At 29.7% G+C, this 13,142-nt stretch overlaps 1 protein-coding gene across 1 annotated transcript; it reads right to left on the bottom strand.

Moving 5' to 3' along the window:
* Nucleotides 1-7,481: 7,481 nt before the first annotated feature.
* On the bottom strand, nucleotides 7,482-10,470 carry LOC137822523 (probable inactive poly [ADP-ribose] polymerase SRO5). Its single transcript, XM_068627420.1, has 5 exons — nucleotides 9,758-10,470; nucleotides 9,182-9,420; nucleotides 8,940-9,076; nucleotides 8,762-8,857; nucleotides 7,482-7,804 (listed from the first exon to the last, which is right to left on the bottom strand). The coding sequence occupies exons 1-5, from the start codon at nucleotides 10,450-10,452 to the stop codon at nucleotides 7,742-7,744; spliced, it is 1,230 nt and encodes a 409-aa protein (XP_068483521.1). The 5' UTR covers nucleotides 10,453-10,470; the 3' UTR covers nucleotides 7,482-7,741.
* Between the last annotated feature and the right edge of the window lie 2,672 nt (nucleotides 10,471-13,142).

The raw sequence follows: 13,142 nt of genomic DNA, 5'->3' as shown, positions 1-13,142 counted from the left end.
TTTATCTACTTTATAATTTAGTGTATATGTTTATATATTTATTTATTTTACTTTCTAATAAATATAAATATAAATACGCGCATAAAGGAAAGGGAGAGGTGGAATAGACATTTGGGTAAGGTGAAGTTTGGTAAGTGTGAGCCCAATAAATCGGCTACTTCCATATAATAAACTTGTAGATATATTTTTGGGAGGTTGTTGTTTCATTGACACGTATCACGGGTTCCGATGGTGACGCGTGGAGTAGCATGACACGTGTAGGCATGTGGGTAAGTATTGGGTGGAAGGAAGGAAGGGTGGGTTAAAAAGGTGAAAAATGAAAGGGGAGGAAAAAGTTATAACGGCGGTGGGATGAAATAATGATGGAGAAGGAGGTGGTTGATGATGATTGATTAAGGATTGAGGAAGGATTTGGACCCACAGATGATTGGGTGGATTTAGGATTTATCTATTAGTTTATCTTTGTGTTTGTGTTTGTGTTTGTGTTTGTGAGAAGAGGTTAATGGACGGTGATTATGCAAATTGTTTGTTGAAGGTGCAAAGCGAAAGGCAAAGGCAGTGTGGTCACGGATTTTGAGCCCCAAAGCTAGATGTGTGATGTGATGAAGATCAGTGTTTTGGTGGCACATGATGAGCTTAGTATGATAAAGAATAACGTGTGTGGAAGGTAAAACACCACCAATCCTACCCTCATCACACAAATTGCAACCTAAACCACCATCACATTCACAATCAATTTTCTCCTCTTTCCGGGAAAAAGACAACTCATATGCTCACCGTCACAACCTTTCCCCTTCATCCTTTTCTTCCTACATCCCACTCTTTTCCGATTCAACATTTTCTCCATCACAATTTTTTATAACCAAAAAAATACATAACCAAGCATTTACTGCGAAAAAGACTTTCTTCTCTAGTACCCTAACTACTGAAGTGAGGTTGGTTTTCAAAATATAATAGATTCAATTTTAATATCAAATACACCGCAGTGTGTAGTCTAGTGTTCATATACAGTGTTTCTTGCAAGCCGAAGATTGAGTTTTAAAAACTCATTACAAAACCTGAAAACGATCAGATACTTTTTTTTTTTCTAATGCGACATCATTAAGCATTTGGGTACCCTTAATTTTAAAATGTGAAAACACTAAGTTTGGCATTTATAATTATATGCAATTAGCTTGCTTGCTTGTTCCACAAGCAAAAAAAGAAGGTCAACTAATAGAGACCGCAGTGAGATTTCCGAACAGAAATCGAAAAGTAATAATATATTTGATTTTGTGCACAAAACAGGAAGCAAATGTTGGTGTTTCGTCATGTGAGGAAGGAGGGCGAAGTTGACAAATACAACCACTTTGTTCACATGTAGTTTCATAGGAATCATTCAAAAGCCTCATAATTCTCTTGTTTAAGCGTCTAATTAAGGTGTGAAAGACAAAGCAACGAAAGTGGCTACTTAGTCCAGAATCAAAAAGATTACCAAAACATCATTCGAATTGGGTTATTACATAAGAGGTCGCCGTGGATGCCACAAACCAGTGCTGTGTGATGTTCACCACCCACATGGCTACTTTGTCACTTGATGACGTGGCATGACCCGATTCGGTGACAATTTCCATCATTTTCTATGTGATGTCATTTGTACTGTCAGGGTGATATCAAGCATTCCAACAATATTTATAACCATGATTCTGGATAGAAAAATCACCTCTTTTCCACAGTATTCCATTCATAAAGAATACTATTATATTTCTTAATGTATATATTCAACATCTTTCTTTTGTCATAACCATATAAATATTTCTCAATTATCTAATATGTATATTCTAATTTATCTACAACAACTATAAAGTTATGGTCTTAAATTTATCTACTCCGTATAATGATTGCAACATCATTTTTAATGTTACTTGAATCTCTTGGGGAAAAAGAATGAACAACTTATTTAAAGAGAATAAACAACTTCAATCTTTAAAAACATGCTTTACCTCCAACCATACTCTTTGTTTTAAATCTCATATCTAAAGCAAGAGTTTACATATCATGAATGGAAGTTGAATGAGTTATAAAATAAAAAGGGGAAAAAGATGAATTTTTAAACCGATGGAGAAGGATGGTAGAGAATGAATTATGATTGTAGGGATTAATAAATATGGGTGAGAAAAGCACGGGGCAAAATATATGCTTGTTTATTGCTCACGCTGAATTGAATTGGTAAGAGTTATGATTAAATCAATCTGAAGGTTTCTTAACAACTTGCATAAAATAGATCCTTGATGTAAAGAATAATAAAAACTCTAACTCATTCATTGCATTTTTATTGCTATAGTTTATTACATGATCACATGACATAGACTAAACTTTGTGAGTTAGTAAGGGGCACCCACAATTTATGCCAAACAACAAACACCGTGATCTGTTTTACTAGCTTCCTATCATTCAAAATAAGTATTTTGTGCCATCGATTTCATCCCTCTTCATCATTTTGAGATTGACCACATTTCAATTGTTTTTCTAATAGAGGTTATGAATATCGATCGAAGTTGGGTCGCATTGCAGTAATCAAATTTTGAATTTCAAAGTTTATGCCCAAGAAATCCTAATTGAAGCCAATCTGATAACATCAGAAATTACTAAGCGTCAAGAAATAGATGAATTCGATTCAAGGGTTCATATATTTGGATCAGAAGAAAATTATTAACAGTTTTCAAGTGTGATACAACCAAACTGAAATTTTGAAAATTAAAAATAAATTATTGGATAAAACCTTACATAAAATTGTATTATTGTTAGTATAGAGGTTGACTTGCATTTTTTATTTTTTGATGTGCTCAATGGTCGGGGTTTCCAACATAAAGAGGGGGTAAATTCAAGGTATTTTCTAATCTTCTTCATCTTTGTTTGGTGAGAATGTGAATGTGTATGAAATTCCACTCTTTAGTTATTCCATTTAAATGAGTTGAGAGATATTTTCATGTATAAATTATGAATCATCATCATTATTGACAATTGGTTGATGATAAAAATTGTCTAGTCACAAATACCCACAAAATAAGGAAGATGAAGATCTAGAGTCTCTCTAAGCATTTCCTTACACATATAAGTCTAATTGAGATTTTTCTTATCTTTTGTAGGTTCACTAAATAGGACAACTCTATGATGAAGAAAGGAATAAAACATATTCAAGAAGACCTCCAAGTCATCCCAACATCAACTGGAGCATTGGTCAGAAAAACACAAGAAGACTAAGTCTCAGCTGACTTCAGAGGAGACAAGTCAACATCATTTTGGGGCCAAACTTTAGTTTCTTTAATTGTATAAAGTAGTTTAGTATTTCATGGGTCATGTATCGGATCTAGTAGCATAAAATAATTAGGTATTGTATTTTGGGTCAAGTAGAATAGGATTTTGGGCCTTGTATTTGTGCCAATGATAGAATAGAGTTAGAATATGATGTTATAAAACATCTAGGGTTACATTTGGGTTTATATAATAAGCCCAACGTAAACCCTAGATGTTCAAGAGGAGCTGTACCCAAAAGGAGGACAAAATTAACATGTGCTACACATGGGAGAAGACATGGAAAGTGTGATTAGGCATGGACTGTGTGACTAGCCACATGACACTTCCTCTATGGAGAGGATTTGCATTAATGAAAAAGTGACACTTCAAATGAGAGGTTGACACTAGTCAATCTTTCATCTGAGAGGATCAAGGCACACTTTCATTGGCTCTTCTAGATCTAGGGTTGTAATTTAAATTTGATTTTTTGGATTGTGACTCTCTTTTGAGTTGACCCTAACACTATAAAGTGCTAGCCTCTTGTAAAATTAACTTGGAATTTATTAATATTATGCTTCCAAATTGTAGCCAAAACACTTGTCTAAGCTCTCTCTATGGTAGTCTTCCTCTTAGCATGCTCTAGAACCTTTTCTAGTGAATTGGCCTAATCTTTCACTAGACCACTTCCACTCTAAATTATCGGTTCCTTGTTTCACTTCCTCCACATCTCCGCTAGCTCCTCTCATTCATCCATAGATAAACAACAAAATACATAAGAAAGTCATCATTTGGTATAGAGCTTGGTTTGTCTTGAAAGTTAAGTATTCTTCTTCTCCTATTTGTTTTCTATCTTGATCTGTGTTGTCTTCTAAATTTCCTTATTGTCTTGAACTTGTTTAGTATTTTTCATCAATTAAATTGATGAATATGTCTTCTAATTCGGTTCAAATCACTTGTTCGTTCTTGAACCTCCATTGTTTGTGCTTTTAGGACTTCTATCTCCATTGTTTGTGCTTTTAGGACTTCTATTGTGTGAATCAAGTGTTTTTGTTTTTTTACTTGAGTCTTGTTTTTTTTTGTATGGTTAAAACAATTGATAATTGTTTAATTTTCATTTGATGATCTATTTCTTGTTGTCTAATGTCATGTTGTTTCCTTATATATCATAATTTCTAAGTTTCTTGATTTTAGCTTCTACATTTCATATACTGAATTATTGTGTGCCTTTGAGTGCTTTTTCTTTTTAATTTTAGCTTCTTTCTCTCTTTTTGATTTTTCTTCTTCCATTTTCATTATGCCTTGTTATTAATTTTATTTATTTATTTTACGTTATAATTCAATTTTTATTTTTTATGAGAATCACATAAATCATAATACTTAACAATCTACTTTTTTTAATCTCAATAAAAATACATAAATAAAAAAATAATAAATAAAACTTTTAAATTTTAAAATTAAAAAATTATGAATAATATGTTTTATACAATTTGATTATAATTATAATTTAATTAATGAAGATGCTCGTTAACAATAATTTTATTTCTTTTAAATAATATGCAAAAAAAAACATCCTGAATATCATCTTTATTCTTATTTGATATTTTCTTTAAAAAAATTAATACTTTTTTAGTGTAATATATATAATTTGATATTTAAGATACAAATACATAAATTTATATTTCATTTAAATAAATATAAATACACATATAATAATATATAATAAAAATAAAAACAAAAATACGGATACACAACACAAAAACACTTGTGTTTCTACTTACTATAATAATAGTAATTCTTTTTCAAAAAAAAGTGTAGCCTATATAGATTATTTATCTTTTAATAAAAAATAATTTCTTTAATTTAATATTATTTTAATTTTAAACTCATCTTTTTAGAAATAATGATTATATATAATAATTTTTATCTTTTAATATATATAATTTATATTTAAAGATCAATTATTCTTATAATTTAATAAATATATTTATTAACAAAAAATTTATTTCTCAAAGATAGTAGGTAAGTTGGAATAGATTCATAAATTTGTATGATCTTCTATTAAGGAAGAATTTATTGTTACAAAATTATAAATTATTATCTTTAAATTAATGTTTTTTTATGTAATTATAAAATTTATAATAATATTTGTAAATTTATGTAATATACTAATTTAATAAAATTAAAATTATTATAAATTTATATATAATATTTTAAAAAAACAACATAATAAAATTTTTAAAATATTTAAAATCTACGCACACACACGACAGTCACTAATATTTATAAAAAAAGGTTGTATTTGTTTTCACCCATCATGAAGTGCATGAAGATTTTATGTGAGTACAAGAAGTAGGGGTGATAAGTGGATAACTAACCACACAATTAAATTTGGGCTTCTTCACTGGATAATCTGCCCAAATATATACATATTTTTGTTGCTAAGACAGCTGTATTCTTGAAGTTAAAGTATATTTACCTATTTAACACATACACTAATACAAGGCAATTGCTTCCTGCACCATATCACTGCACCCGATCTTAGCGGAAAAGACGAAACTGTCCTTAAAAAAAATTTCCGAAATATGTGTTCCGGATATTTTTTTCCGGAACGAAATTTTATATTACGGATTTTTTTATCCGGAATTGATTTTTTATTTTTGTTTCTGGATTTTTATTTCCGAAACACAATTATTTCTTTTCTGGATTTTTTTTTTCTGATATTATTTTTCAATTCCGGATTTTTTTGTCCGAAATAGAATTTTAATTTTGGTTTCCGGATTTTTATTTCCAAAACTCAATAATTACTTCTGGATTTATTTTTCCGGAATATATTATTTTCAATTCCGGATTTTTATTTCCGAAATTAAGAGCATTTTTGGAAATTAAAAAAATATGTTGGGTGCAGGTTAAAAATGATTGGGTGCAGGGAGCATTTGCCCTAATACAATACGAACACGTATAATATCTAAAACATACGACACAGAGACACGGATCTATATATTGACAACAAATATCTATGTACATAAGTATGTTCCAGATTATTTTCTAAAACAGAAAAGTATTTTTCATGACTAGTTCAAAAAGATTTATTTCTTACTTTTATAATCATAATAAAAATTTATATAATAAATTTAAATTTTTAAAAAATTAATATAATAAGTTTGAGTTTTTAAAAAATTAATGTATTTTTTTTAAAAAAATTGTGTTAAAATCATATTAAAATTTTCAGAAATTCAATAAATACTTTTTGAATTAGACACTTTATGGATACGTGTCCTACAAGTGTCGATGTCCAATATAAGTATTCGACACTGACACGCGCCATTTAAGAAATGCGCCATTTAAGAGAAGTTTTATAGATATTTACACAAACTCAAATTATTATCTCACTGTTATTTTCATTCTTTCATCCAAAGCAGGAAAGTCATTGGACTTCTTTTTAGAACTATAGTTTAGGAAGGTTGTGAAAATAGTTTCATCTCTAAATCCTATCCAACAAAACCATCAACAGATAAAAATGGAACAAATCCAAAACATATCACCATATGTAATTGATTGGTTAATATGAACTACTTTAATTAATTGATGATTAACTAATAATAATTAATTATATATTAAATATTTCTTGTTTTGCATTTATCCTTTTTTTTCCTTTTGGGTTAAAACAGAGGGAAGAAAACCACTTTCCCTAGACCAGAGTATAAGAGAGCAGAACAAGGAAACCCATGGTCTGTAAAAATGATGGAATTCACGGGAAAATTGACCTGACAAAATTTATTTTTTTGGTCAAAAAAAGAAAAAGAAAATTTGTTGTCAAAGAACATGGAGCACACAGATATCACAAGGAAAGAGTGAAAGATGAAACTCAATGCCAGATATAATTATGAAACAGTTGTTTTGAAAAAAGAAGATAAAGGAACTTACACTTTACAGCAGAAGATGAGTAGGAGTTGAAAACGTTGAACTTGTCATGGACCAATATTTAATCTAAAGCTATATAATATTATAGAATCCAACAAAGTAATACAATTAGTTGAGACTCATTTTCTTATAATTATAAAAGATTTTTTAATGACTATGTTGCCTTTACAAAAATTGTTAAGTGATTGTGTGGATGACAGAAAGATAATTTCCCCTCTTAATTAAGCTACAAGTGTTAAAATAGCATAGAATAAATTATAATAATATACTAAAAATTTGCAAAATTATGTAGTAACTAAGAAATAATATATTCCAAGAGAAGAAAAAGGCACAACAAAATTAGTATGTACAATTTGAAGGAATGAATGTGTCCATCATAACCTATTTGTATTCATATTCATGGATGAAAAATCCATTCCTTCTCCTATGCCTATCTATGCTACATCAACCTTAGAATAGGAAAGTAGAAATTACAAAAGAAAGAGAAAAAACATTTCTCCAAAAGAAGTTTTGTGGATCTTCTATGTAAGTTTGGTTATCAGCTTTAGAACTCATGTGTCGTTGCTTGCCCATTCTTTGACCTTGTATGTTGAAATCTTTGTTTCTTCTGAAAGAAAGAACAAATTTACCCAGTTAAATTATTCTAAGCATACAACACAAAGCCAAAGAAAAATAAGAGTAAACACGTGACAAAAACAATTGACACAACAACAAAAAAACACTACTAACAAAAATAATAATTTTTAGTCTATTATAATGGAAATAAAGTATTTTTCCAATTACCTTTTTATTCTACATATTACAACTCCTTTCCTTTTAAGGATAAAATAATAAATTAAACTATTTAATGAAAAAAATAATTAAATTGATTGTAATTTGGTTGTATAAAATTGAAGGATTGTTAACTTTCCATCACTCTAATATCATATAACTCTTGCTGTTTCATATGCTTATTAACATCGGTGAGCACTTTATAATAACACTTCACACAGTTATTTGTACACCCAAAGACATCATAATCAAGCGTACCAAATCTAAACAATCGAGGATGGTTGCTACACTCTTGAACTGACGATGGCACTAACATTTTTTAATTCTTAAATTCAGTTGCCACTTTTCCCATAGGGTTGGAAGTACAGGTAATATAATACTATTTTGGTACCTACTTTTTCTTTGACAATATTGTTCCAACCACCTAAATTAATACTAATGAGATCTCTTTTTTCCCACAGAAACTAGTTCCATTTAAGGAATTTCTAGATTAATTAATCCACAAGGAGAAAGAATAATTGGCTGTACAATCCACTATACATCCACTTTATATATTTACAATCTCTATCAGTACTATTTTCTAATATTAGGCAGGCGAATTCTAAAAGGATTATCCCATTAATTCAGACACATCTAGTAATTAGTATATGCACAGAGGGGAGAAAAAACTTGTTGCTTTTAATAATTGTTCCTCAAGCCACAAATTGTAGGTTATGTCATAACATTCTCAAGAAGAATTCTAAAAACCCCAGACTGAGAGAGATCAAAATCATTAAAAAGGGAATAATCCTACCTTTTCTCTGTAAGATTTGATGACTGCAAACAGTAACTTGTCCCCTGCTATTTGTCTCACTCTTTGTATAAGTTCATGTCGTGAAATCTTCTTATCCTGTAAGATGAATTAATTCACAATGAGAAAAACAAACAAGCAACACACTCAAACACAAGTGCAAACAAGAAAAAGCACTTACTTTTTTATCCTTGTAAAACTTGGAGATGAGAGCAATATCACGAGAAGCCAAAACCTTTGAAAGCACAGAAATCAGAGTTGGGAATGGCATCCAAGGGGAACTAGGTCTCAGTAGTTCTTCACTCTTCTTCTCAATCCCTACAAACCAGAAGACACCCATCATCTTAAAAATTACCAAACACCATGGTAAAATAAAAACACACAAACATCAATGTATGTTTTGGATTCAAAATGGATACCCACCTTTGAAAGAAGGAACCCTGAAGCTTATAACATATGCAGGCAAGACATGAGTGTTCATGCGGTTACTCCAAATTATGTACTTGCTAGGAGCTGAAAAACTATCCACCCCAGAATCATAGTTCTGGGAACTGGGATAACATTGTTCTGTGCCACCATCAACAAGCTCCGATCTCCCCAGAATAACGCGGCACAGTAGTACATGCCTCACACCGTCTTTCCCAACCACGCACCCTCTAACACTGCGGAAAACAAAAACCATAGTTTTATTTGATTCAGAATCAACATAACAAATTGTGAGTTTGGATGACAAATTTCATTTTCAATCCAATTAATTTTATAAAACAAACTATGATGAGATTAAAGTTTAGATGTTTTAAAAATAGCAATAGAAGTTAAATAAACACTGTATTCAATCTATTAACCATCTAAAATAGTCTCAACTCCTTATGTAATCAGAATCAATTCCTCAATTTCAACCTAAACCTAAACACACAAAATTACTTTGAATTATATTACGAAATATTTTAACATGAAACTTGAAAATTTGAACCCGAAAGCTTTAAAACATGGACGAACCTTTGGAGAGGAGCGTCATCGGGGGAGAGAAGTAGTTGAGGGCCGTGAACGTGGGCAAATCCGTGAGAAACGATGTCGTTTATGTCGTCTTCGCCGCGAGTTCCGTACCAAGCGTACTTCACATTGGAATTTCCTTCACGTAGCTTGGCCACCGCCCTAGCGTGAAGCTGAAACGACTGGAGCCGCGCCTGCGAAACCGCGCCAGAACAGGTGTTTCGGTGAATGGAAAGAACCTCCGTTTTGGGCCCGAGATGGCCCAGCCCACGAACAAAGCCTCTCTTGATAAGATCGTGAAGCACATCACCTTCTGGAAGCCTAACGAAAGAAGCGTCTTCTTGTCTCATTGTTTCAGTGGTTTCAGTGCCGGAAACAATGCTCTCGCAATCTGAAACAAGCAAATCTTCCTCCTGTTGAGAGAGTGCAATTTGTTCCATAGTAGTATCCGATGAAGAAGGTAGAAAAGAAGTGTGAGTTTTAGCAAGTGATGGAAAATATGAAGAAAAGTGGAAAGAAGAAGAAACATGCTTGTTATTATTATAGTATTTAGATGTAAGTGGTTTTGTTTGGTTTTGTGTTGTGTTGTTTGGTTTAGTTTGGTTTGCGATGGGCGGTGAAGAGAGGGAGAGAGTGAGAGTGTTGGGCGCTGCTTGTTTTGGAGAGAAACATCCAGATTCACAAATTGGAATGAATACCATTATGTCCTCTCCACGTCTGCATTGGGCTTTGTGTAGTATTCACCTTCTTTCAATTATAGTTGCTACAAGTGGAGTTCTAAATAATGTAATACAACATACACCACATTAATAAATAATAAATGTAAGTTATCAAAAATACACATAAATAAAATAAAGTTACCTCTAACTGTATCAAGTCAGATACAAAATTAAAAATAAACATTTTTAAATTATGAAAATTAAAAATTCAATCTAAATTATTACTGTAAAAAAGATTCACTGTATAAATGTTTCTTTTGTTTGGGTTCCAAGAAAAGGAAAAATCGGAGTTAAGTTTTCTTTGATTACATGCAACTGGGGTGCTTTGATAGGCTGAGTCTCTTCCCTCCTCCCCTCTAATAGGTTTGTTTCTTTATGTACTTTTCATGGGAGTTCGAGATATATAACAAAAATCTAAGTAGTCTACTTAAGATACTTAGATTGTATAATTAAAAAAATAAATAAATTCTAAATTATATAATCTAAATATATATTGTAAATTTTATAATTTAAAATATATTTTAAAAGTTTAGTTACATATTTTAAATTATATTATAGAGAATATACTTTTACATTATACAATATTAACTATGTTTTTATATATAAAAGTACATTTTAAATTTTATAATTAAAAAATATTTTTAAATTGTGTAATAAAAAATACGTAATTAAAAGTACGTTTATGTTAGTTCTTTGAGAAAGATATAATTTAAAATATATTTTTATATTTAAAATTATATTTATGATTACACAATTCAAATTATAAAATTTAAAATTGAATTATAAATTATAAAATATTATGTAATTTGTAATATATTTTTAAATTTTAAATTATATAATTTATTATATAAATATATTTTTAGATTACATAATTTTAAATTATACAAGCTGAAAATTTTCCATCTATAAACAATTTTGACTTTATACATATGAAAAGAATAGAATAAGAATGTGATTAATGAATGAGTTTTGATTCTGTGTGTATAGCTTGGGAGAAGAAACCACCTCTTTGGTATAAAAAGAAGTTTTTTATGATAAGGATCCCATTTATATGAATATGATAATTGACAAAAACTTAGTCAAATATATATTTAACCTTATTGAAAAAGTTATACTATTTATTATTTTAGTTTTTATGAAATTGTCAAAAATTTAAATGAATAAAATAAATAAAAAATTATGAATAACATATATTTAATTTTTTTTAATTTTGAATTATGGTAAATAAAAGCCTAATAAATTTCAAACTAAAGATATGAAAGAGGAATGAATAAAAAAAAATAAAAATTGTTGTAAATAAATCATTCCTGTGTATATCTGAATGCACTTAAAATAGAGTTGACCAACTATCTATTAACCACTTTCATTGGCGTGTGATCTATCTCTAATATTTTTTTAAAAATACAGTTAGTTATCCATTACTTCTAATTTATTAATTACATCTTGAAATATAATTAGTCATATATTTAGTATCTTCCATTTTAATGTCTCTTAAAATTATTGATGTTTTTATTTATTGAGATAACCCATTTGCAATGGTTCTTATATAAACTAATTGTGCTTATTTTTACTAAACATTAAATATTGGTCTTGATAAGTATCTCCAATTTTTTTTTATTCTAATAAAATTTTGTAATAATAAAAAATGTCTATATTTATTTTTTAAGAACTACTTTTTATTTCAATCTTCAATTAATTCATAATCCCTAATTTCCTAATAGAAAATTATTCCTATATTTATGAAAGTGTTGGGATTGAATAAACTTTGTAAATATCTTATACTTAACTAGTTATAACTAATATTTATAAATAACGTGAGACTCAATTTCATTATTTCATAAGGCTCCAAATCATGATTATCTAGAGATCAAACCAACATAATCAATTCCTTAACTTATAATAGTTTGTTTACTGCATTATAGTTGGAGTAGTTCAAGTCAAACACTCAATTTCATTATCAAACATTAAATTATTTAGATGATTTGATTGAGTTCAAAAGATGAAAGTATTTCCCCATATCATTCAATTTCTAAGATCAATAATAGTAATTTTTTACCTATCAACCTTTAAGCGCAAAATCAAATCAAGGAACTTAAAGAGCTTGCATTTATAAATAGCAAAGCATAGAAATGTTACATTATTCTTCAATCCCAAAAAGAGAAATTTAACTACCCATGTTAATGTTTACAAGACAACTCAAGATCGAATATTTAGCAATTAAGGACATATGACTTTGGATGATGCGCTTCAGCTTTGACCTCTTATTTCTTCTCCTTGTCAAAACCTCCATTCTCTGAACCAAACCTATCTATTTATAATGATGAGTGTTTAGTTGAACTTATCAGCGCATGACATCTACTTAACAAATTTATTCTTTTTTGATAAATTAATTGCATGTGCTTATCTCACCTCCAACCAATCCCATCGAATTGATTTTCCTTGACTTCAAAGCTTCTCTTCGCTTAGCGCTTCATGGCCTTCGCTTAAACCTCATTCTTAAGCTTGAGCTCTTTTCTGGCCCAGATCTGCTCAACGGTTTGTTCAAATGCTTAACGCTTAGAGGTCTTGAACTTATATGTCCTTTGCCATTAATCCACTCACCGCTCCATGCTTACACTCAGTGGATGGTCTTAATTTCACTGTTATCTTTTTGTTGCTCTTTTTCCTTTAAT

The sequence above is a fragment of the Phaseolus vulgaris genome, chromosome 9 (assembly GCF_000499845.2).
Source record: "Phaseolus vulgaris cultivar G19833 chromosome 9, P. vulgaris v2.0, whole genome shotgun sequence".
Taxonomy (NCBI): Eukaryota; Viridiplantae; Streptophyta; class Magnoliopsida; order Fabales; family Fabaceae; genus Phaseolus; species Phaseolus vulgaris.
The sequence above is the reverse complement of the archived record's forward strand: the minus strand, read 5'-3'. Positions and strand labels throughout refer to the sequence as shown.

Bases quoted from the DNA above. Each gene is read 5' to 3' on its own strand.
- LOC137822523 (XM_068627420.1), bottom strand. From the start codon at position 10,452: ATGGTATTCATTCCAATTTGTGAATCTGGATGTTTCTCTCCAAAACAA. The intron at 8,858-8,939 runs GTAAGTGCTTTT...TTCATCTTACAG, and splicing joins AGTTTTACAAGGATAAAAAA to GATAAGAAGATTTCACGACA. The intron at 7,805-8,761 runs GTAGGATTATTC...TCTTTCTTTCAG, and splicing joins TCAAATCTTACAGAGAAAAG to AAGAAACAAAGATTTCAACA.